We start from the raw sequence: 25718 nt of genomic DNA, 5'->3' as shown, positions 1-25718 counted from the left end.
CAAAAAATGGATGCATATAGCTGCCATTCAGTAAACTCGCTTCATAATGAAGATAATCTCTGTGCCCTGTTCTCCGTGGAATTGGATGGTTCCAACTCTCCATTGTGAGCTAAATCATGGCGTTACCACAAGCCCTGAGTAAGAGGCAGCATATAGTCGCAGTGCCTGGAGAGTGGAATGGGGTTATATTGTGACCCAGCCGTAATATGTTCTCTGTTTTCCCTCCTTACTCCAGTAGGGGGAAATCTGTATCAGCCCTTAACCTGGCACAGATTATTTACCCCTCTGTACCAGCTCAGCTGTGCTGTCTGGCACATTGAGGGTGTGGTGCTGAAGCTCCACCAGCTTCCCACCCACCTGCTTAGAGGGGGGAGTATTAGCCTCACAGAAGCTGCCTGGTCCACTGTTATCCCAGTGTGGGTAGCCAGGACAAGGGAGAAAAGGGGCATCTTATGTCTTGTTTCTGTTTGTCTAGTCTATTCTTTTTCCAGTAGTTAAAGTCTGTGTAAAAGTGTTGAAGTTAACCAGAAAATGCCCGTTGTTCAAGAAAAATCTGATAAATACAATTTAGAACTCTGCTGTTGACCATATGAAACACACTTGTAAGGAACTTTAGGCAGCAGCTTCCATTTTCTCTGGTTTCATCTGGCTCTTTTTGTACCTCTTTGTTAACTGAAATATGTTTTAAACACGCATATAATTTAATCATTCAGAATAGGCTCCAGGTTGGTTCATATCATAAAATTTCTCTGAAATTCAAAGGTCACCGTACTGGAGCTATGTATATATGTTTTATTCTAAATGTATTTTTAAGATTAGGTTATTGCAGCCACTCAAAATAGACACCAAATGTGCAGCCTATCTTATAACACTTTGTGTGTATATTTTGCACAGATCAAAATACTTTTTCCATTAAAATATCCATTTCAGCACTTCGTGAGTTAGCTTTTCACTTCATGCCTGCCTTTCTAAGGAAATGTCCAACCACCCTGTAACAGAGCTCTGTTTTGAATTAGACAAGCTTATGTCATCATGATGCATTTTTGGCCTGCAGATTTATTATGAGTTTATTTCACCCAAAAGCTTTATTTTTAAAAATCCTGCCAATTAAGAACTTTGTATGCCTTCTTCCCCTGCTTCTTTGCAGCCTAAGCTAACGATGGCAAAATGCAGACGAAATGTGGAGAATTTCCTGGAAGCTTGCAGAAAGATTGGTGTGCCTCAGGTAAATCCCCTCCTATTCCTGTATTGTCAGGTATACTGTATTGGATGGTACTTTACAAAAAAGATCTTTCTGAAATGTTTGGGGACAATACAGATGTGTAAAGTTTAGTACTGTAGGTTCACATGTCAGGTACATATAACAGTAAAGAGCTGATTTAGTTTTGCATTGTCTCAGGAAGCAAAATAAAGTTGCTATAATGGTTTGCAAAGAATATGCTTCACTTACTGTGATCTAGAGAAAGTTCATTATAGTTGGACTCAGTCTGATTCCCTCAAGCAGAATGAGGAGGTGCATTAAGAATCTGGTTTTGAAAAATGTCATTCAGGTTTCTTGAGACCATATGTTTAGTGTTAATCCAAGAGGCTTTAAAAAAAATGGATATAGTTTTGAGTGTTTTTCCCCCCAGTACCAAGGTTTCTGTTCTGCCTTCAGAGCAAAACCTACTTCTCAGTTACTTTATGTGAACACTTGGATTGTCTAAGAAGAAACCATGATATTGGTCTGTTCTCTGATGGGTAGTCATCTGTTCATAGATCTCCACTCCTTTTGTTATATGTTCTTGCTCTCAAGCTCTAGTACTTTCTGGAATTCCTCTTCACCTTCCAAAACACTGCACATTCTCTCTGGGGGCAAGAGCTAAGAGATGGAAATATACAATATAGCACATCATAGTCCAACGGTCTTTTCTTTCTCTTTCCCTCCTTCCCCACTTCACTTCTGACACCAGCTGATCTCAGTGCAAAGGTGACTTTGATGTTTTAATAGCTACTTACTCTATTTTGCTGTTGTTTTTCTCTCTGGTGCATTAATTGCTATGTTTCCTTACATTATAAAGTAAGTGTTAGAATTCATGTTGCAGTTTTGCTTCATGTTTTTTTTTAATCCTGTTTGCTTGTTGAAAGAGGTCTCTGAAAGGGAAAATGGACCCAATGACTTATAACTACTTCTGAAAGTGATTGCTGGACAGTCACCGCTAAAGCAGTATTTGCCTGGATTAAGTCATTGATAGCTTCGCTTTCAAGATGTATTACAGCTGATTGCCTTAAGCCATCAAAAATTTAGGATAAACTCCTTATTTAGCTGCCCATTAATCTCTTAAGACTCATTGGTGCATGAGGTTGGAACACTGCAGTGAGGGGATCCACTGTTACTTTCAAGTGCTGCAGTAACTAGAGGTGCTGAAGTAAACCAAAGTCATTCACTTTGTCAGTCTCACTCAGTGAGTTCATATTCCATGGAGCTGAAGGGAGAGGACAAGTGAAATAGTAGGTCATATCTACTAAGCTGCTCAAGTCTATGCACTGAATGCAAGTCTATGGTGTGGACTCCATTACGCTAGATCTGCATGTAGGTGCACAGAGGCAGGCAAAACTGATCTACCTAGAATCTGCATTGAGCTTCAAATTAGAGTTCCTGAAGAACAAGGCCTTTGTGAATACTTATCTGAGTGACTCCCCAGCTGAACTCTTAACTTACCCTTACATGTCTCCTCTGCCCCTGAGCAGAGAAGGTAGGATGTCTGCATGAGAATGCCGGTCTAGTGTACTGTTACTGAAAAAATGCCTCTGTGTGTCTCCTTTCATTTAAATTCTGAGGTTACAGAAATAGAAGGATGTCTCAAAGTATGGACCTATGTAGAAATACTTACCTTTTAAGAGGGCAAATGAGTTACCTGTAATTATTGTTCTCTAAAGGTAGTATCTTGCATAGAGCCACACTCGTATTCCAGTGGAATAGTTATATAAAACTGTGTGACTTAGTGGTCTTGGATCAAAAGAAACTGACAGTTGGACTCTATGATATGCTATATTTGCACCTATCCATCATTGTTTACAGTTGATGCCTCTGTTGGAGGGAGGTGAAAAGTCCAGAAATGTTGATAATTTTAGAACACTTAAGCCATATGATAAAATATTCGGTATCTGTGCAGAATACTACATTCAGAGATCAATTACAGGTAAATAATCTGCTCTGTTTGTGCCATTTTGAATAATTTCACTAATTAAAGCATGGATTAAGGATGTAGAACGTGAAGACTCATATACAGCCAGTGGTAGTTAAGAATAACGTATCTAATTTATTTCTGACTTCCAAAATATAATGGTTTTGAACTAACACTTATGTCAGCTTTTTATTGAAGAGATTTTATTACATATTTAAACTAGACAGATTGACACACTAATGAACACACAATGCATATAAGGAGGTAGTTCTTTAGAACAGAAGTCTTGCAGATTCCTTTGTGAGAATTAACCAGTTGTAATTTACTCCTTGAAATTGTTGGATGTATTTGAGATGTCAGATGACTGACTGTTTCATGGATACTTGCACGGTTGATCAACTGACTCTGTTTTTCTGTCTGTTTTCCCTTCCTGCTCACACACTTTGGACAGGACAATCTTTGTTCCCCTTCTGACATTCTTCAGCTAAACCTCAGCGTTAAAAGGACAGTTGAAACTCTTCTTTCCCTGGGGACAGAGTCAGAAGAATCCACTCTTGTCTCTCTTTCCATCCAGCTTTGGGGCTTTGTGGCATTTTACTGTACTCTAATGCTAACACTCTGTATGTTCTATCGCTGGGTCTTTTTCCTCTAGCTGAAGGACAGTGGTGCTGCTGACTCGCTACATCACTTCAGCAATTGGTAAAGGCTTTGTTTTTGTCAAGAACTGTTTGGATAAGTGCATTCTTCCTGATCACCAGTTGGAGTTGACATGTACAATGTAAAAACGCTCTTTGGTACACCCAGGTGACAATCTATGACATTGTTACAAGTTTGTATTTGTGTGATGTTTAGCAAGCGTTCTGCTTACCGGGGAGGCATTATTGTCCAGTGGCTAGAGTAAGGGACTAGGGTTTGGTGCACTGGGTTCTAGTCACGACTCTATTGAATGGCTGTGTAACATGGGAAAATCACAGCTCCACTGTACCTCAGTTTTCCCCATTTATAAAATGGGAATACCACCCACAGTGCTTTGAGTTCCTCTGATGAAAAGTGATATATATGTGTGAAAAATACTGTTTTTTCTTTACATGTCAATGTGCCTGGTTATATCTTACTGTCTGAGGAGACGTGGCCTACGATTCTTTTTATCAGGAGGGCTCCAGAGTTTTTTTACATGCCAGTTTCCTCAACCCTTTTTGCTGAAGTCTTGGATTTGTTGTATTGTTAGGTTCTGAATAGTGTCTCGTTTAACTAAGGCCATGTCTACACTACAGACCGTACAGCAGCACAGCTATACCGCTACAGCAGTGCCACTGTAAGGTCTCCCGTGTAGCCATTCTTTGCCGGCAGGAGACAGCTCTTCTGCCGACATAATTAAACCATCCCCAACGAGCGTCTCCTGCCGACATAGCGCTGTTCATACCAGCACTTTTGCTGGTGAAACGTCGGTCGGGGTGTGTGTGTCTGTCTGTCTGTCTGTCAGTCACACCCTGACCAACAAAAGTGGTAGTATAGACAAAGCCTAAAAATAGGCACTTAGGCTGACAATGAATCCTGAGCTGCTTGTGGGAGGGATAGCTCAGTGGTTTGAGCATTGGCCTGCTAAACCCAGGGTTGTGAGTTCAATCCTTGAGGGGGCCACTTAGGGATTTGGGGCAAAAATTGGTCCTGCTAGTGAAGGCAGGGGGCTGGACTCGATGACCTTTCAAGGTCCCTTCCAGTTCTAGGAGATTGGTATATCTCCAATTATTACCTTTTATTACCTATTACCTTTACCTTACCAAGGCTTTGTCTACGCTGGCACTTGCCTCGTTAAAACCTTTGTTGCTCAGGGCTGTGAAAAAACACCCCCCTGAATGACAGAAGTTTTAACGATGAAATCACTGGTGTGGACAGTGCTTCGCTGGTGGGATAAAGCTGCTGCCCCTCATTGGAGGTGGTTTTATTTCGTCCACGGGAGAGCTCTCTCCCAGCACCAAAGAGCAGCCACACAGTGCACCTTAGAACGGCGTGGCTGCAGCAGCACACCGTACACATGGCCAAATACATCAGGCTTGGAGTTTGTAGAGGAGCTGAACTTTTTCATCCACACTGGGAAAAATCTGGTTCCTGGTGCAAGATGAGCTATCTTTAAATCCCATCAGAAACCTTGTAGTGTCATGGAATATTACTGGGGTCCTCACAGCAAACTTCTGGAGCGGCCACTTGATTGGTGTGAGCTCAAACTCAACCTTATTCCATAAGTCTCTTCCTCTTCCTCATGATCAGAATCTTTGCATCATAGAATTGTGGGCTACAAGCTCTAATAACGTATTCACTCTTCACTGTTTTGCAAAACTCAGGTAGTCTTCAGAATTTTTCAACTGCACACTGCATGCTGTTGCTTTCATGCATCCTCAGGGAGACCGTGATCCATAAATTGGATGTCAAAAGGAGCAGACAAACGCCATCCAACTTTTTCTTTTGACACCAAACCAATTATCTGCCTTTTTCTGTTGTTTGCTACTGTTTTAATGGGACTGTCACGTGAACTCTATATTAGAGCCCCACTTCCTTCAGAGTTTGCCAACAAAAGTAGTTAGACACTGATCAGTTCTGTTTCATTATTTGCAGAGCCACTACATGGAACTCACGGTTTACGTTTTTCTCTGGGCAGTATTACCTAGCCTGGTGCTTCTCAATCAGCCGTCCTTCGAATTTCTGTAACTTGTACTGAACCTGCCTAGATGAAGAGCTTCTGTGTTGGGTGCCAATGTACCACTGCCATGTGGCAAGGTGGGAAGGGGTGTTAGTACTTACTGTGAAGCTTTGGCTCCTTCAAAAATCAGTGTCATGTTTGCAGGAGTGGCATTTGGAGCCGCACAAGCTCTATTCCAGATTAGACCAACCACAGTTTAATGGGAAGTAGTGGCAATGATCAATTCAGCTGTAGTCCTAGCCCAGTATATCGATTGTTACCCACAAAGCCTGGGACCCATTAGCCTAGTTTTTAATCCAGATTTGCCACATTTCTCCTACTCAGTTATTGAATGTTTAGACTGAGTTCCCATTCTGCCCTCCCACTTCTTTCAAGTCAGAGTTCCAAAAATATCTTAGAGCTTCAGGGCACTCCTGATGCTGTGTGCAAGAGACCATGTCTCCCCAGTGTAGATTGATTCAGGAGACTGTGTTCAGAGACCAGTTACAAGTGAGTATTAAGTAATTTGTCCTTTTCTGAATGTGTTTCAATGAATTCCTCTTAATCCTAAGAAATATGGTCAACAGCTCTTAAACCCAGTTTAGCGGCTGCAGCCCAGTGTTTCAGCGGTAACACAGTAGTAAATCTGAAGCACTGCATCATACGTAGCTGAGTTGCAAATGCTATAATTGCCATTGAAAATGGTTTTTAATATGCATGATCTGTGGAGCCTTGTAATAAAAGGAGGGCTACTAACCTAGGAGTAGGTTAATGGGAGTTGCTTGCCTCCTTTTCAGATCACGTTGTGATTTGACATAGAACATTCCTGTCTGGGAATTCTGCCTGAGGCGAACGTGCTTGTTTTTTCCCCACAAAAGGCAGGATTACAGTTATTTTTAAAAATTGACCATTGGAGCTGTTTTTGCACTGTTTACTGGTATGAACTAAAACTAATTCAGTTGCCTTTATTAACTTCTCTTAATGAACACTGTGATAAAAACTGCAAGGGTTTACAATAACGGTGCCTTCCAGTTTTAAGCCTTTCTGTCTGTCTCTGTGGTATGGGTTCATTCCAAATCATTTCCCCTTGTTTGTTTATATATTTTTAAAAGGCTGAAATCCACAGATATTTTATTGGTAATTGTACTTTTCTCTAGTCTGAGAGGGACGCCTCCTTGTTTATTGGAGCTGAAAGGTGGCAGTCTGATACCTGTCTTACCTCAAGAATTGCAGGTTGCACTTACGCAGTGTGTCTCCTGTCGAGGTCTCCACATGAGGAGTCCAGGCTCTGATCACTCACACATTGCCAAGAATCTGAAGATTTTTTTTTAAAGTCTTCACAGAAGATGCAAGCAGTGTAGAAAATCAGGTTGCCATGTGCATATGTAAAGAAATGTATAAAGAGTCTCCAGAGGTTTACAGAGTGGCCAGATATGGGGTATCAGGTTTTTTTTAAGTAGAAATGCAAGGACCTGATGCCGCATTTGACTCTCCATGGTTGGACCCCTGCATGAAGCCTCGCTGAGGTCAGTGGGATTCTGCCTGAGCACAGGCGGACAGCCTCTGTGGAGTTGGTTGCAGGGTTAGGCCCTAAACTCATATTATACACACAACAGCACAACTCCGTATATGCCTTGAAAGCTCATTCCACACTAGATATTTTTAAGTACTACTACTTAGTAAGGGTGCTTTTCTGAGGTGACTTGTATTAAAAAAGAGTGCCTGTGAAAGATGAATAACTGATAGCTCAAGAATGACCCTCTTTTATTCCTATATTGAGGATATTTGCCTTTAAAATAATCCTGGTAATTCTTCATTGTATTCTTTTTAACAGTAAGAACAGCACTTTTTACATGTATCCTTTTTAGGGCTGTCAAGCAATTTAAAAAAAATTAATCATGATTAATCACACTGTTAAGCAATAATAGAGTACCATTTATTTTAAATATTTTTGGATGTTTACTACATTTTCAAATATATTAATTTCAGTTGCAACACAGAACATAAAATGTACAGTGCTCACTTTATACTTATTTTTTATTACAAATATTTGCACTGTAAAAAAACAAAACAAAAAATTTTCAATTCACCTCATACAAGTACTGTAGTGCAATCTCTTTATCATGAAAGTTGAACTTACAAATGTAGAATTGTGTACCAAAAAACTGCATTCAAAAATAAAACAATGTAAAACTTTAGAGCCTACAAGTCCACTCAGTCCTATTTCTTATTCAGTCAGTCGCTAAGACAAACAAGTTTCTTTACACTGATGGGAGATACTGCTCCCTGCTTCTTATTTACAATGTCCCCTGAAAGTGAGAACAGGTGTTTGCATGGCACTTCTGTAGCTGGCGTTGCAAGGTATTTACATGCCAGATATGCTAAACATTTGTGTGCCCCTTCACGGGTCGTTCACCATTCCAGAGGACATGCTTCCATGCTGATGATGCTCATTACAAAAATAATGCGTCAATTAAATTTGCGACTGTACTCCTTTGGGGGAGAATTGTATGTCTCCTGCTCTGTTTTACCTGCATTTTGCATATATTTCATGTTATAGCTGTCTCGGATGATGACCCAGCACATGTTCGTTTTAAGAACACTTTCACAGCAGATTTTACAAAACGCAAAGAAGGTGCTGATGTGAGATTTCTAAAAATAGCTACTGCACTCAACCCAAGGTTTAAGAATCTGAAGTGCCTTCCAAAATCTGAGAGGGCGAGGTGTGGAGCATGCTTTCAGAAGTCTTAAAAGAGCAACACTCTGATGCGGAAACTATAGAACCCAAACCACCAAAAAAGAATAATCAACCTTCTGCTGGTGGCATCTGTCTGAGATAATGAAAATGAACATGCGTCGGTCCACACTGCTTTGGATTGTTATTGAGCAGAACCTGTCATCAGCACGGACGCATGTCCTCTGGAATGGTGATTGAAGCATGAAGGGATATATGAATCTTTAGCGCATCTGGCATGTAAATATCATGCGACGCCAGCTAAAACAATGCCATGCGAACACCTGTCCTCACTTTCAGGTGACATTGTAAACAAGAAGCAGGCAGCATTGTCTCCTGCAACTTGTAACCAACCTCATTTGTCTAAGTGATTGGCTGACCAAGAAGTAGGACTGAATGGACTTGTAGGCTCTAAAGTTTTACATTGTTTGATTTTTTTAATGCAGTTTTTTTATACATAATTCCACATTTATAAGTTCAACTTTCATGATAGAGAGATTTCACTACAGTACTTGTATGAGGTGAATTGAAAAATACTATTTATTTTGTATATCATTTTTTCAGTGCATATATTTGTAATAAAAATAATAATATAAAGTGAGCACTGTGCACTTTGTATTCTGTGTTGTAATTGAAATCAATATTGAAAATGTAGAAAAACATCCACAAATATTTAATAAATTTCAATTGGTATTTTATTGTTATAAGTGCGATTAATGACTATTAGTTTTTTTGAGTTAATTGCGTGAGTTAACTGCGATTAATTGACAGCCCTAATCCTTTCCGAAGGCCAATGAATCGTGCATATAAATAAGATCCTATTTTGCCATAAAACAACTCATGTGCTCTTCTGTTTTCTTCTTTCACATGGCTTTCTGCTGTGTGTCTAGTAGGAAAGATCAGACCAAATGTGTGGTGTGTTGTTTTAAGAGGGTTTTCGTGCGGGTAATATATCTCTTGCTGTTGACAAGAACTGCTCTTAAGCATGCGGATACTTCTCACATTTATTGCACAATATTTCCAAAGCACATGCTAATATCTCAGTATTTGTTAAACGCTTTAAAAAGTGTGTTTGCGTATTCACATCTGGTAGCTGAACAATGGTGTTTGAGGACTCCCCCACATCCCTGTTGTGTTATGGAAATGAAAACCCCATTGCTGTTGTACTCTTGATTTGTGATCATGTTTAGCAGATTGAAGTAAAGGCCCCACACCCCACAGTCAATCCAATTCTGATTTCATCAAGTGATGTCATTTGAGTGGGGTAAGGGCACTCTTCTCACCTGCTCCCCTGAAAACAGTCCTTATTTGTACATATATTTTTCATGAGTGCTGATGAATAAACAAAATGATTGTCCAAGAGTTTGCTGGTTTGTTACCTTGGTGTCACATTTACAGCTGGCTTCTCCAGAGGTAAAGGTTTCTTTCCATAGATACTTTTGTTCAGGTGTCCATCCCATTTCATATTTCAGTCTCCTTCTGCTTGTTTAATTTGCATTTTTTTCTTTTCTTTTCAGTTGAGTGGTTTTCATCCCTTTTCTTTGTTTTTGTCTTTTTGTTGTGTTTTTCCCATGTAGGACCGATTATGTTTGCCTCTGCATATTTTAGAAGAGAAAGGTTTGACACAGGTAGCAGTGACAGTCCACGCACTTCTGGAGCTTGCACCCCCAAAGCAGCAGCATCACCACCTGTCTGCTGCGTAAAGATCTCCAGGACCTTTTGGTTTCCCTTGGCTAAGCAGAAGAACATGAAGACTTTACTGCTGGTGCAGTGTATCCAAACACACAGAGTTCTGTTCTAAAAAGGAAATTAGCTTCTGTGATTCCTGACAGGAATGTTTTGCTTCATTTCTCCACTTTTTTGGAGATCACACCAGTTTCCATTTAATTTTTTACCAATATTTTTTCCCCTTTATAAAGTGAGGTTTTTCCTTGGGGAAAGTTCCTTTGTCTGGTTGTTTAGAAGCATCTGTTAAAACTGACTATGTAGATTTAGGGGGTTTATATATACAGTTTGAAAAACTGTAAGATTCCTACTAGGATGTAGTTCCAAAGGGGATGCTTCCATTGAACACAGTGATGGAGACTGCTTGTCCTCCCCATGAGTCCCAGAGAGAGTTTTCCCTGCTTCTAAGAAACGCCAGCTCTTTGCAGTGCATATAAACATCACAGGTTAAGACTGTGTTTTGAAGCTGATGAGTCTCAGTTTTTCAAAGCAAGACTGAAAGTGATGCTTTAATCTGTGTTGGCATGTCCTCAATATTCAAAAAACATAGATAGCGCTGGTTTTTTCCAGGGAAAACATACTGCTTGTTACCCCTATAAGTAACACACATTTCAATGAAAGATACTAAACCATAACTGTTCAAATAGTTTTATTAAACAAATCAAAATATTTGCTGGCTTTAAGCTTTAAATTGGTTATAAATCTCTCCTTGTATTGGAATCTTCCCCACTTCAGTGGGAAACATCTTACCACCTTTCATGCCTTCTCCTACCCATCATGGGGACTCGGTTACTAAATGGTAATGTTAAGTTGGTCTATGGCTTGTATCTGCTGCAAATAATGACTGAAGATTTTCCTATGGAGAATCATGTACCTATTTTCATTCCAGTGCAAATAATCATAAGCTATCAAACCATCCATTAGAGATTTGTTATCCAATTCTGGTTTCAATTGAAAACACACAACCACCCCCTTGCACCAATGAAGACCCCAGTTATGAAGGAACAAATTATTGTAGGGAAGAATGAGATTATTGAATTCCCGGAGTGGTTCTGTGTGTTGGCATAACGCTCAGCTTTCAAAGAGCCAGTCTTTTGCAAAAGGAAATTTCTGTGGGTGGGTTTGACAGAATGTGGTGTTAAAGCATGTTTTCTTGTAGTTCAGACAGGGCTGTAAACTGCCTTTACTCCCCTCCGCCTATCTTCTTTTCCGCAAAATGTGGAAATTCAAAATATGTGAACAGGAAACTGAAAATAAGGTATGATGTTACTTTAAAGGTGACTGGCAAAGTCCAGACTCCCTGCTGCCTTGGCCCCCTGACTAGGCTGCCATCCAGCTCTGCAGTAACTTTATTTTTTGATATAGTAACATTTTAAAAATCCTGTTCTCCCACAGTGAAATCCTCTTGCTAGTCCCTGGGGTATCCCAGAAGACACCTCTGCCATTATCATGGGTTGCACAGGGTGTGAATGAGACTTCCAGTCTTTGTGGTGTTCCATTCTGGGGTATTGTTAGTGAACCAGCAATACCAAGAGGGGATGAAGTGAGCAGAAGGGAGGGAAAAAAGGTTAGTTAAAAGTTTTCTTTGCTGTAACAAGCCTGGTCATGGAACATTTGAGCACAGAAGTCTGGGCTTAGCTGAATTTTCCCTTTAGATTTGTCATTCCATTCTCACCCTGATTTGTTTGCATAATAATTATTACATGGTAGCTTGTGGTAACTGTTGTCTCAACGATTTCGCATAAGGACATATTTTGCTTCATATTGGTGTTGACACCACGGATCACACCCTAAGTCTAGAAAAACACGTGAAGGGTATTTAAAACTAGAGGCGCACAGTCGATAAGAGAAACTATTTTCCTAATGTGGAAGTGGCTGCCTTGGGTTCGGGTAGATCGGAGTGTGCCGGTAACGTGCATCATTAAAAGGAAGGGGACAGCTTGGTGCAGGTACACCTTCCCCCAGCAAACGGTGCAGGCTGTGTGCACAGCATCTTGCTCCAAGTGAAGGCTTGCAAAGGACAGAGCTGCTCCTTGAAGGATTCTGTGTTTTCCTTCTTCTGCAAAAGGCACAGGTCACTTGCCGGTTTAAAGAAGTGTAAATGGTGGATTCTCTGCAACTTGAAGACTTTAAAGCATGATTTGAGGTCTTCAGTGACTCAGCCAGAGGTTAGGGGTCTCTTTCAGGAGCGGGTGGGTGAGGTTCTGTGGCCTGCGACGTGCAGGAGGTCAGACTAGATGATCATGATGGTCCTTTCTGGCTTTAAAGTCTATGGGGCAGTGAAAGGAGACTTTTTTGTACTGCAGTCTCTGCCATTTGTTGAATGGGGGATGGCATCTCACTGCTGACACTATAGACTAGTGGTGCCCAAACTTTTTCATGACCTCCCCCGCCCCCATCCCCTGAAGCAGTGGTGCCAGTTCAGATATTTCTTGGGAGGAGGGAAGATTTTTTTCAACCCTGTGCAGCCCGGTCCCACAGCCAGCCCTACTCCCCCATCACCCACTCCCCAGGGTACCTGGGAGGGAATTGTCATTGCAACGTGGAGCAGGCAGAGCACACGGACTGGGCACTCCGCCCCATCAGTGGTGGCAGCACAGATCCCCGTCCTTCCCCCGTGCTGCAGCTCCCTGTCGGGCTGGGGGGGGGCTCATTTCAGCACCACCAGCCCTTGGATTCTTCTGCCAGCAGCCAAGACTAGTCTTTCTGCAGCCAGCTCCGTGCACCCCAGGATGGGACCATCAGCAGCTTCTCTGCCTCCCGTCCCTGCTAGCTCGAGGCTTCCAGCAACAGCAAGTGGAGATGCCAGGGGTTCTTGCTGGAGGTCCCAGCAGGCAGAGCGGGACTGGGTGCCGCGCGTGTCCCCTCCAGAGCCCCTGCCTCCCTCGCGCTGCTGCTTACCCCTTCTCCCTGATGGCTCAAAATCTTGCAACCCTCTGTGGTTGCGACCCCCAGTTTGGAAAATTCTGATATAGACAGTTCTGCCATAGACCATATATGCTTCCTTATGGGTTGTCTAGAAATCATTGTTAAGGGGAGTAACAAATGAATCTGAATTCTCAGTACTAGATACTTTGCATTCTGTGTACCTGGGTATTAGGTTTTGTTTAATAGATCAAGAGGAGCATGCAATATTTAGATGTATCCACCGTAAGAAATCTGTTAAACTTAATGTGGAATTGTGAGAGTCTGTTTTTTGCTCCAGCCCAGCTTCCCAGACTTACAGAAACTGACCGTAACAGCATTCATGTTGGTAGAAGTTGGACATTTCATAAATGTTAATTTTTGGAAAACTAACTATTTGGAGTTTGAGCCTGACTTTCAATGAATAGCCACTTCTCAGTGTGTCTTGTAAAATCAGCCACTGTCACACACAAATGTGTGCAACCGAATTTTACATCAGCAACTATGCTTGTATGCCTGGTCAGGTGTATGCTCCTATTTCTTTTACAGTTCTAAATAAACATTTCACTCGAGCAAGTACACATTTGTGTGGCCATATTAGTTTGACTCTTTAATTTTCTGTTTTCGTGCTGGCAAACACTAAACGTTGACCAGACATTAAGGATGAAAATCCAAATCTGCAATTTCAAGATATGGTTTATTTGTGATGTATTATACCAAAAAACATTTCCATTTTCTGTTGTAATTAAATGGGTTGGGATTTTTTGGTACACCTCTACCCTGTTATAACGCCACCCGATATACACAAATTGGGATCTAACATGGTAAAGCAGCGCTCTGGGGGGGCGGGGCTGGCGTTCCGGCGGATCAAATCAAGTTCGATATAACGCGGTTTCACCTATAACACGATAAGATTTTTTGGCTCCCGAGGACAGCGTTATATCAAGGTAGAGGTGTATATTTATGTGCAATTTTTGTTATATCCAGTGAAAAAATATTTTAAAGAAAACGCATTGGATTTAATTTTGTGTGCTAAAGCAAGAATCAATTGTGGGCTTGCCCTTTTGGGGCGTTTGTGTTGGGGAAAAATCCATTTCAGAGTGTAGCACTTGCTAGTAGGTTTATGTTAACTCCACTGTGCTATGACCCTACACAAACCTTGCTAAGCACTGAAGAACACTGAGGATCAAGAATGTTATGAAATAGACATTGAAGTGGCACTGGCACTTAATGGTCCTTGATGGTGTTGAAATGATCTGGTCAGGAAATAGGGGATTTTGATTTCTCCTCCTTGGGAGCTAGCGACGAGAGAAACTTGTTCGGAAAGCCCCTTCCTGGCTGGGTTATTAAATTCTCGACAGCGTTTTACAGCACTGAGAACACTTCTGTTGCTCTTAGCAGTGACAGGATAACTGGTGATTTTTAATCCTTTTATGACTTTAAATGGTTCTTTGACATTTTGGTTTTAGAAGCAGAGGAATTCTAAGGTGGATTTAAACCTATAAAAAAAATCTTTTGTATAGATACTGTGTTTTACAAACAATCTAATTTTGTTTCTGAAAACCTTGTAAACGTGTAATTAATAGAGTAAAGGATTTTTAAAGCTCCGCCTATACTTGTATGTCTGTAAATACATTCCATAATTTCTAAGACTGTTAAGTATAAATATGCCCAGAATATTGTGTATGTTATTTTAAATTGCCTGTTTGCTGCTAGTTGTGTGAACTTCTAGCACACTGATAATATAAAACCAAATACCTGGGTAATTTGAAATAAAGTTTTAAAACCTACATGAACTGAAATATTTCTTCCTCCTTATATTTCTATATTTGCATCAGTGATTGTCAATTCCTATGTATCAAGTGTGTATTTACTTTCTGAATTGTCATATTTATTAAGAGAATGGATGTTTTTTCTGGTCGTCTTAGGAGCTTGATATAGGAAAAATTGTTCTTTCAGCATAACGACCGAAGGGCCAGAGAAGGAGACGGTGTATGTTTGCACTCAGTAGGCTTCTTTCAGCAGATGTAATCAGAACCTGTTTCTCTGCAGCCTTTCTAGCTCTTGCCCCTGAGAGTAACTATAGTGTTCCTCAGAATCAGCTCCCCTGTTCATTCGTAGAAGTTAGTGGTGGAAAATACTTTTTAGGTCACATGGGCTGTTAGCCACAGCCAGTGCACAGCTGCTCTCTGTATTACGTTCTCATGTTATTTATCCTGTCTAGTTTTCAGTTCTGTGACGTTTGCACCAGTCTTCCCCTCAATAATAGGAAAGTTTTTCTGATGGCACAAAATGTTTGTTCCTCCTTTCCTCCCTCCCTCGTAACTAGAGTTTACAGCAAACAAGGGAGAGGCCTAAAGGTTGCTAGCAGCCACAGAACTTCCTACCTTGCTTCATACATGCTGCTCTCCCTCCCACCCCACCTCCGGTTGGTCCACAGTGCTACCACATCGGCCATGTCCCCCACTCCAGGTCCACTCTTCAGATCCCTTGACCAACGGCCTCTTGACTTTTGCATCAGTTTTCAGGCTCCGTGTTTTCACCCTCAGGACCCTGTACAGCTTGGGTCCGGCCTCCCTCTGCTCTGCCCCAGCCTCATGACTTAATCACCCCTTGTGTGATCTTCTCTCAGTCAGTCATAGAGCTTAAGGCCAGAAGAGACTAACCACCAGATCATCTAATTTGACCTCCTATACCACAGTCCATTCTTCATGCCGTCCCTGGCCCTCTATACTTGGCATCTCTTCTTGACTGTCCTACGAGGCTCACACCTGTTCCTCTGTGTGCCTCCTTAAAACGCACTTCCTCCAGAAGGCCTAGTCCCCCTTCCACATGGAGAAGCTTTAGTTTTGGATGCCTGATCTTCCCCTGCAAAATCCAAACAAAAATAGTGACTGTACTAAGAACCATGCGAGACTCCATCTTTCACTCATGCAGCTCTGTTGCACTCTATTTCCTTGCATTTTTACATGTAATATTGTACGACTTTCAAGGCAGGTGCTTTATCTTCTGTCCGTCAGGCATCCATCTTATTGTTGGGGCTGTAGATAAGTGGTGGTGAAGAGGTTCCTTAGAGTTCACAGGCAGAGTTGGCTATAAATTAAAAACTCAGGGATGCACCTGTTGTAGATTGTTCTAGGTGAAGCGTTGACAACCTTTTCCCAGCAATAATGAGCCTTCCTCTCCTTGCACCAAGAACTTCTTGGCTTCTTTGCTTTTTAAACCTTTTAATTTTTTTGATGAACTTTAATACTGAGCCAAGCAACAGAATTGGCAGCCCTGAAGAGTGAAGTCCTCCATTTTTATCTACAGCTGAGTATTGCAGGTAAGCAGGAGTAGTGTAATCTTCCCCTCTGTGTCCTGGTCTTCCCTCACACCTGAGGAGCCATTGCTGGGCTGAGAGAACGGTTGACATTCCATTTAGTCCTTGACGGCTCTGCTGAGTTGTAACAGCCTGTATGGCTGCCGCTTGGTGGTGGTGGTGGTGGTGTGCCATAGATACCTCTCTGCTGAGAACTACACGGAGACCTTCCATGTCATTTTATATAGCTCACTGAAAAGTCATTGTACGGTAACTTTCAGCTGCTTACTAAAGTAGGCTGAATTTGATTAAGTAGCCTAAAAATGACACTGCCTGTCCCATGACTAATACCATCCTGAGCCATTCGGCCACTGATTTGCTGTATGACGTTGGGCAAGCCGCTTCACTGTGCTTCAGGTTTCACATCTGTAAAAAGAGGGTAATACCCAGCTCAGTAAAGAACTTAGAAATTACGGGATTTCCTGACCTCAGTCCTCTGCCTCAGTCACCGATTCTGATGTGGATTCTGTTTCCATGGCACCTGTGTAATAATAATTTAATAGTAACAGAATTACTGGCTGCTTTGTGAGAAACATGCAGCCTTATCAGTTCATTTCCCGGGTTTTTAACAGTTGTTGTATTTTTAAACTCTGTGTTCAGAAATATACATTCAAATTAGGGCTGTTGATTAATTGTAGTTAACTCACGCGATTAACTAAAAAATTAATCGAAATTTAAAAAATTAATCATGATTAATCACAGTTTTAATCGCACTGTTAAACAATAAAATACCAGTTGAAATGTATTAAATATTTTGGATGTTTTTCTATATTTTCAAATATATTTCAATTACAACACAGAATACAAAGTGTACAGTGCTCAGTTTATAGTCGTTTTATTACAAATATTTGTACTGTAAAAATTATAAAGTATTTTTCAGTTCATCTCATAAGTACCGTAGTGCAATCTCTTTATCATGAAAGTGCATCTTACAAATGCAGACATCTTTTGTGACATAACTACACAAAAACAAAACAATGTAAAACTTTAGAACCTACAAGTCCACTCAGTCCTACTTCTTATTCTGCCAATCGCTAAGAGAAACAAGTTTGTTTATATTTATGGGAGATAATGCTGCCCACTTTTTATTTACAGTGTCACCTGAAAGTGAGAACAGGTGTTCGCATGGCACTGTGTAGCCAGCATTGCAAGATATTTGTGTGTCAGATGCACTAAACATTTCTATGCCCCTTCATTCTTCAACCACCATTCCAGAGGACATGCTGATGATGCTTGCTAAAAAAACCAAAAAACATGTTAATTAAATTTGTGACTGAACTCCTTGGGGGGAGAATTGTATGTCTTTTACCCACATCCTGTCATATATTTAATGTTATAACAGTCTAGGATGATGACCCAGCATGGTGTTCGTTTTAAGCATGCTTTCACTGCAGATTTGACAAAACTTAACGAAGGTACCGATGTGAGATTTCTAAAGATAGCTACAGCACTCAACCCAAGGTTTAAGAATCTGAAGTGCCTTCCAAAATCTGAGAGGGACGAGGTGTGGAGCATGCTTTCAGAAGTCTAAAAGAGCAACACTCCAATGCGGAAACTACAGAACTCAAACCACCAAAAAAGAAAATCAACCTTCTGCTGGTGGCATCTGACTCAGATGATGAAAATGAACATGCGTCGGTCTGCACTGCTTTGGATTGTTATCGAGCAGAACCCGACATTAGCATGGATGCATGTCCCCTGGAATGGTGGTTGAAGCATGACGGGACATATGAATCTTTAGCGCATCTGACATGTAAATATCTGGCAACGCTGGCTACAACAGTGCCATGTGAATGCCTGTTCTCACTTTCAGGTGTTGTTGTAAACAGGAAGCAGGCAGCATTATCTCCTGCACATGTAAATAAATTTGTTTGAGCAATTGGCAACACAAGAATAAGACTGAGTGGACTTGTAGACTCTAAAGTTTTACGTTGTTTTATTTTTGAATGCAGTTTTTTTTGTACATAACTCTACATTTTTAAGTTCAACTTTCATGATAAAGAGATTGCACGACACTACTTGTATTAGATACATTGAAAAATACTATTTTTATTTTTACAGTGCAGATAGTTATAACTATAAAGTGAGCACTGTACACTTTGTATTCTGTGTTGTAACTGAAATCAATATATATGAAGATGTGGAAAACATCCAAAATATTTATATAAATGGTATTATATTAACATCACAATTAATAATTATTTTAATCACGATTAACTTTTCTAATAGTTTGACAGCCCTAATTCAAATCACTAATATGTGCCTGCAGCCTTAACACCTGCCTTATAGTCTGTTAAGGTGTTAAGCTTATTAACATCTTTGTCAGTGGAAGACAGTCACCAGAGAAAGCAGCATGTTGTGTGCACGGCAGATAGGCACGAGAGTGCAGAGGCCAACAATTGTTAAATATGTATTATATGGACTTGAACAGTTTGATTCTGCAGCTGTTTCATGGCACAAGGTACCCGATGGCTGTAAAGCATATGGGTTTGTTTAGGGATTATGGAGAAGCTTGTTGTATCTTCCAAATTCACGTCTACAGTATTTAATTAAGCACCTTTAGTTGCTATTGATGCTTAGAGGCAAAACAGTCTTTTAGCTTAGTCACCAGTTCAAAGAGCGATACTGCTCCATTTGCTCTCTATTGGATGATACTTGGGCACGCTGGTCCTCTGAGCCGCAAAGCAGCATCCCTTTCACGTCTCCAATTAAAATCGCAGGGTCTGGATTTTTTCCAACAAAATTGAAGAGGTCATTTTGGTTTTGAACCTTCTTTGCTGGAGTTGTAACCTAGCAACATTTGGCTTTGACACTTGGGGGAAACTTTAGCTTCCCCTAAGGAGATTCACTATGACATATCAGACAGTCACTGTCAGGGAACTGAAGCTGTTAAGTCCCCGCAAATCTACCTTGAGGCAAATCTTCCAAATATGGAACTTAATAGAGAATCATTCCACAAACCCGCGTCACTAATCTTAACCCTCAGACCCAGAACTTCCTTCCCTCCAAATTACTGGGAAGTATCTAAGTCCGGGCCTGCGTGTGATGCAAATGCGCAGCCACCAAAACATCTACTCATCTTAGTGGCACCTGGTGGCCCTCTGGTGCTACTATCTTATTTTTTGCCAAGCTGCGCACACATCTAGGTTCCGATGCCAAACTCCACCAAAATGGCTACTTTTCTGGGCAGCTCAACTTGTCCACTTACCCATTTGACTTTCCTCTGGGTCTGTTTCACCAAACACTGGGGAAGTTCAGTGGGTTTCCTGTTCCGCGGCCTTACCAAAGGACAGAGCGGGAAGTGGGGGGTTGGGGGGAGATGGTTCACAACTCAGAACAGCAAGCCGTGAGGAATGAGCTGGCTCTCCAGATTTTCTCTCAGAAAGAGACGGGGCAGATGTGACTCGAGTACTGACATTGGGCATGGAGGGAGGGTGCCCTGGTGGCTCTTAAGTTACTTTGGAGCGGGGCACTGCCCAGCAGGATATCATCTCTGAAGCTGGGAAGGCAGCTGCTTTGAGGAATTTGTAACCTCCCCCTACAGCCCTAGGACAGTGCTTCAGCCCTCTCTGCCACAGTCTGTCCCAGTTCTCCCTTCCAAAGAGTGGAGAATGGCTAGGCAGCCGCCCTGGGGGGCTGCTAAGCATTTGGCTAACTGGAATAGATGCTTGACCTTCAAATGTATAGAGGACGTCTTAACTTTCTTTACATTTTCTGCCTTTTATACATTAGAAACATATGAATGTAAAGGCTGATCTCCCCTGCTTTTGGTGGACCTCTTGCAGCTCCTTATGTATTGTGAGCTCCAACACCAGCAGAGAGGTAGGAGTGTTGAGTTATTAACAAAATCAAGTGATTTATAAACGCTAACAAGGGTAAAACACCCACTTCTAAGCAGTCTGACTAAAGACCCTTTCTCCTCTCGTTTGTTTCATTTTCACTCTCTAATTTTAGTAGTTTTCCAGTTACCATGGAGTCTCCCAGGGTATGTCTGATAAGAAACAGCAAAGTGTGGGGAGAGGATGCTTTTTTGATGAAAACCATCCAGGCCCCATTTACCCTCCCCAAATGAACACAAACCCAGTGTTATTGTTCCTTTAACTGACATTTAAAATGTCCTCCTAATTTCAGAAACAAACGAACGTTATAATTGGAGTGGATTCTGGTATTTACGTATGTTTTCCCTTTTGAGACATAGTCAGAACCATTTCACTAAAAGTGATAACTGGATAATTTCATAACCACCATTACTGCCTCCTTTCCAGTTTGCATCGTAATTCACTGCAGCTGGGTCACACAAATGGGGGCTTTGCATGTATTTACATTTAGCACCTACCATGTGATACCCACTGGCTTGCAGCATCCCTCACTACAGTAATCCTCAAGGGTCAAAAACCTTGGAAGAGCCAGGGCAGTTTCACTGGATTCATGCTAAGGAACTGGAACCCAGAAGTGAAGCTCCGGAACAGACAGTGTCCTTAGAATGAGAAGTGATTTTTCACTCAGCTGTTGCCCGAAGCAAGCAAAGGTGCTAACCCCTATTCACCGTTCTGCCCAGGCTGGGCTTCAAACTTCATCTCTTTGTGCTGTAGCTGTCTCTAAAAAGGGGTGGTTAGGATTTTTTTTTTATTTATTTTTTTGCGATAGGAAAAGTGCATTTTCCCTCCTTTCCATAACTCATGTGATTTTGCTCAAACTTCACAATAAATAAATAAATAAAAATCACCTGTCAGCACAGACCAAGCCTGGAAAATTTTAGCCTCAAAATGAAATGTTTCGAAATGTTCTGAGCGCATGAAAAGGGAGTTAAAATTAAACTTAACTGCAGTGGGTGCTGTGAGGCGCTTGCTTGAAGACGTGCAACGTAAACCTCACCCAGTAGTGCCCGTTCTTGCTCCAATGTGGAGTGAGGAAGACAAGTTACAATGTAAGAACAGGAGGAGTCCTTGTGGCACCTTAGAGATCAACAAATTTATTTGAGCATTTGTTAGTCTCTAAGGTGCCCCAAGTACTCCTGTTCTTTTTGCTGATACATGGCTGCTACTCTGAAAGTTGCAATGTTCTCATTTGGGATCAGTGACTGAAAAGGGAGTGCTTCCTGATTACTGGCTTCATTACTGGAAGTTAATTGTAACTCCAGCTTGCCTGACGTGTGTGAGTTTTCAGAAAGCCACTGTCACTTCCATGATACGTTAACGCAGAATAAACTACAGGCTCCAGCCACCACTGAGCTCTCAGAATTAACAGCTTTGCCACTTGCAGTTGAAGTACTTTTGCTTGATCTTAACAGAACTTTTGGCACGGTTTGACTCTTCAGTGTGAATGAATTTGGACAGCTACACGCTCCTGATACAGCTCTTAAGTGGTCTTAGAGTAAAAACAGCCTCGTTCCGATTCTATAGCACCTTCCAGTGTGGGAGTATTAAAACCCCACAGCCCCGCTCAGCCCCTCTGTGGTTTTACACTGTGTAGATAGCGCTATTGGCTGTTTCCATTGTGTACACTGATTGCAGTACAATCTCATTTAAAAGGACTGGACCCACAGCGGGGAGAGCCCCCTCGGATAACAGAGCAGAACTCTGCCTTCCCCCCACCCCCACTTCTCTTTCAAGGTAACAGCCAGCCCGTCATCACTTCACTGCACTCTGGGGTTTGAGAGAGCAGCTCTCGGGTACCAGATGCCAAAGGATGTCTTGCTCTGTACCAAGGACATTCCGTTACCTGCCCATGGTTACACCCTCACTGGGGCACGATTCTTTCCTTATCTCCTGCAGGGCTACAGGACTTCTGGCAGGAGGACTGTGAGAATGGAAACACAAACACTCCGAACAAGGCTCCATCTACACTGAGAATCTTTAGCAGTTCTCCTACCATTGCTCTAGCACTGGCCCTAACATGGAAGCCCCACCCAAGACCAGATGTGAGTGACTGCCACCAAGCTGTCTAGACCTGCTCTGAGCAGCATTAGCCAAAACAGTGGTGAAGGACGAGTGCCCCCAGCCTACGCTAGCATTTCAACCCTTGCCAGCGCAGTGATGGGGAGAGGTGGTGAATATTCTGAGTGCACAGTGCCTTTAATACAGCTGCATTTTCAAGCCTGTGAACAGGGCGTGAATTATACCCAGATGACTAATTAGTTTAAGGCTGCAGAAAAATCTTGAGGGCCATATCGTTCCAGTGTCCTGTGCTCTCAGGGGAATAATGTGTGTGCACAGCACAAGGCAGGTTAAAAATGGCAGTAGCTGATTGCTAAGCTCTAGTTACCTTGAGCTGGAGAGGTCAGACCTGTGCAAGAAACTTCATCTTAAACTTCTTCCTGTCAAGAAAATGAACTCCAGCCTGGCCCAGAGCCCTGGCCCTGAACTCTGCTGAGGACTTTATTTTTTACTCTGTGCACACAAGCCAGTGTTCCTCCCTGGCGAGAGCCCAAACTTCCAGGGCCCCGTGGGTCTAATGAGAGCAGGAGTCTATGGCCATCACTTCTTTTTCTTAGCTCCAGCTTTTCCCTTTTTCCCTTCGTCTTTGCCCTTTGGCTCGTCCTCTTTAGACTTCTTGAGGGCCTTATAGGGGCCGATGTTATGGCGAACCATTGTGCCTCTCCACCAGGCCTGGAGCTGGAAGCAGGAAAGGAGGAGAGTTAGTTTTCCAAAGCAAGAGTCAGACTCGTCCCTGTTCAGAGCGGCTGGTCTTGGGGAAGTCAGCTGCCATGGCGACATGCCTCCCCCTCCAGGGGGTATCAAGTAGGCCCCACTGGCTCAGTGATGTGGGACAAGGGACGGGCTTTCTGGTTGTCTGATGTTACGTTTATGGAAAAACATTACAAGAAAATCCAAATTGTGAACCTGAGAGTGCCAGGGAATATGGCTCTGTGACACGTTCTGATCTCCATCCTTCTCAAGGCACTGGCTGGAAGTGCCGGAGCCTGGATCCCGCCTTAAGTCTGCTGTCTGCCAGCTTCTCCTAGGCCAGCAGCCTGCTGTCGGCTGCCAGTGCTACTGGTGCTGGCTCCATATGCACCAACCCTTTGCCTTGGAAACATTCCTAACGTAAGTGCTTAGATACTAAGGTGATGGGCACTACAGAAAACCCCTTGACAGAGTTCCATGCAGTCTAGATTATAGACTAGCTGCTTTGTATGCGAGTTTACGGGCTGCGCCCTGCTCAATTGCTAGCTCAGTGTTTGTCAAATAAAAGCCTAGAGTGGAGGAGACTCCAGTGAGTCCTTCCGGCAACAGCAGAAAAGGCCCGGCTCAGTGTTCCTGTTTTTTTCTGCCTTAAATTAAACATATGGTATGTTCACATGGAATCTCAGGGTTGGAAGGGACCTCAGGAGGTATCTAGTCCAACCCCCTGCTCAAAGCAGGACCAATCCCCAGACAGATTTTTACCCCAGTTCCCTAAATGGCCCCGTCACAAAGAAGCAAACAACGGGCCCAACGCCACTTGCCTTCCTTTTGCAGGTGGTCATTAAATCTTCTTCTCTCATTAGCTCTTGGGGCCGCATTTTCAAAAAGTCCGATGTGCACACGCAGTTGCCCACCTGTGTTGGGCCTGCACACGTAATCGGTACTCCCATCACCCACTGTTTCCGACATGCCCGGACTTGTTCTCCGCAAGTACTTCAATGCTACTCTTCTTAACCACATTAAAAAGAAACCCAGTACCAGTGGCCCTGTGAAAGGCCAGTGGGAGGCAGCTTGAAAGCAAGAAGGCCTCCAGGTACAGTGTAGACTGTGGCACCTGCTGGAAAGGGACCGATGTCCTAAGCTGTGGCAGGTTGGGCTCCTCCCCTGCGCTTCCTGGCCTATGGGATAGTCTGTGCTGAGTGTTTGTGGGATGGGGTGGGGGGCGGTTCTTGTACTGGTGGCAGGGATTACATTGCAACCCTCCCTCTGTGGCGTCCTCCTTGCTGCACAGATGGTGTGAGGGACAAAAGGCCCCCAAATCTTCACTCTGGGAGCCAAGACTTGCCCTTTATTTCCTTCCCGATTCGGTAGGTGGCTGTTAACTTTGTGGCTGCTCTACCCAGGGAGGAACTAGAAGGGTGGGGAGAACAAGCAGCAGCTTGGACATGCGGCAGACACCTCTCCTCTCCCCAGCCCAATGGCAGCGCTTGCCAATCCCAGGCCCTGCTGGCCAAACCCTTCAGTGCATCTTGCTGACTGAAAGGAGCCCCCTCGCTCAGATCATTCATGAGCCGTAGCACTTTCCCTTTACCTTCTTGACGCTCTTTAATTCCAGCGCATCCTGCTCCACCTTTCTTCTCGCTGCCTCCTTTTCCACCCGATCCTCCATGATGGCTTGTTCAAATAACCGGCACTGCAGAAATGCAAGAGACGCTCTAGAACGGGGTGGGCAAACTACGGCCCGCGGGCCGGATCCGGCCCCTCAGGGCTTTGGATCCAGCCTGCGGGATTGCCCCCCGTGCAACCGCGGGCCCCACACCGCTCTCAGAAGCGGCCGGCACCGCTTCCCTGCAGCCCCCGGGTGAGGGGGGGCAGAGGGCACCGCCCCCCGTAGCTCCCATTGGCTGGGAACGGGGAACTGTGGGGGGCGGTGCGCACCACTGCCACCCCAGAGCCGCTTTAGGTAAGCAGCACCAGGCTGGAGCCTGAACCCCGCCTGCACCCCGCCCCCCAACTCCCTGCCTGCACCACACGCCCCTCCTGCACCCCAACTCCCTGCCCTGAGCCCCCTCGTACATCCCGCACCCCTCCTGCACCCCAACCCCCTGCCCTGAGCCCCCTCCTGCACCCCAACCCCCTGCCCTGAGCCCCCTCGTACATCCCGCACCCCTCCTGCACCCCAACCCCCTGTCCTGAGCCCCCTCCTGCACCCCACACCCCAACTCCCTGCCCTGAGCCCCCTCCTGCACCCTGCACCCCACCTGCACCCCAACTCCCTACCCTGAGCTCCCTGTGCACCCCAAGCCACTGCCCTGAGCCCCCTTCTGCACTCCACACCCCTTCCCTGAGCCCCCTCATGCACCCAGCACCCCTCCACTGCCCCAACCCCTTGCCCTGAGCCCCTTCCTGCACCCCACACCCCCTCCCACACCCCAACCCCCTGCCCTGCATATAATTTCTCCACCCAGATGTGGCCCTCGGCCCAAAAAGTTTGCCCACCCCTGCTCTAGAACATGCTTCGCTT

General features: G+C 43.4%; 2 protein-coding genes across 6 annotated transcripts in view; one reads left to right on the top strand and one right to left on the bottom strand.

The window, feature by feature from the left end:
* LRCH3 (leucine rich repeats and calponin homology domain containing 3) overlaps positions 1-14997 on the top strand; it is a 103071-nt gene extending 88074 nt beyond the window's left edge. For all 3 annotated transcript variants that reach the window (XM_045029143.1, XM_045029141.1, XM_045029142.1), the window contains 2 exons: positions 1148-1225; positions 10156-14997. In XM_045029143.1, coding sequence (XP_044885078.1) covers positions 1148-1225; positions 10156-10281 — 204 coding nt within the window. In that variant the 3' untranslated portion in view covers positions 10282-14997. The remainder of the gene's footprint in view (positions 1-1147; positions 1226-10155) is intronic.
* Positions 14998-15659: 662 nt separating this feature from the next.
* The window catches only part of IQCG (IQ motif containing G), a 38145-nt gene continuing 28086 nt past the window's right edge, over positions 15660-25718 (bottom strand). Inside the window, exons 9-11 of one of the 3 annotated variants that reach the window (XR_006581981.1) lie at positions 24786-24887; positions 22833-23182; positions 15660-17049 (exon numbers count right to left, since the gene is read on the bottom strand). Coding sequence is in view for 2 of the 3 variants with exons in the window: in XM_045029144.1 (XP_044885079.1) it covers positions 23045-23182; positions 24786-24887 (240 nt within the window). In the remaining variant the exon portion in view is untranslated. Of the gene's footprint in view, positions 17050-21568; positions 23183-24785; positions 24888-25718 lie in introns of those variants that run through there. The other 2 variants (XM_045029144.1, XM_045029146.1) reach the window with 2 other exon arrangements.

Source organism: Mauremys mutica, chromosome 9, assembly GCF_020497125.1.
Source record: "Mauremys mutica isolate MM-2020 ecotype Southern chromosome 9, ASM2049712v1, whole genome shotgun sequence".
Taxonomy (NCBI): Eukaryota; Metazoa; Chordata; order Testudines; family Geoemydidae; genus Mauremys; species Mauremys mutica.
This window is presented reverse-complemented; position numbering and strand designations above follow the sequence as displayed.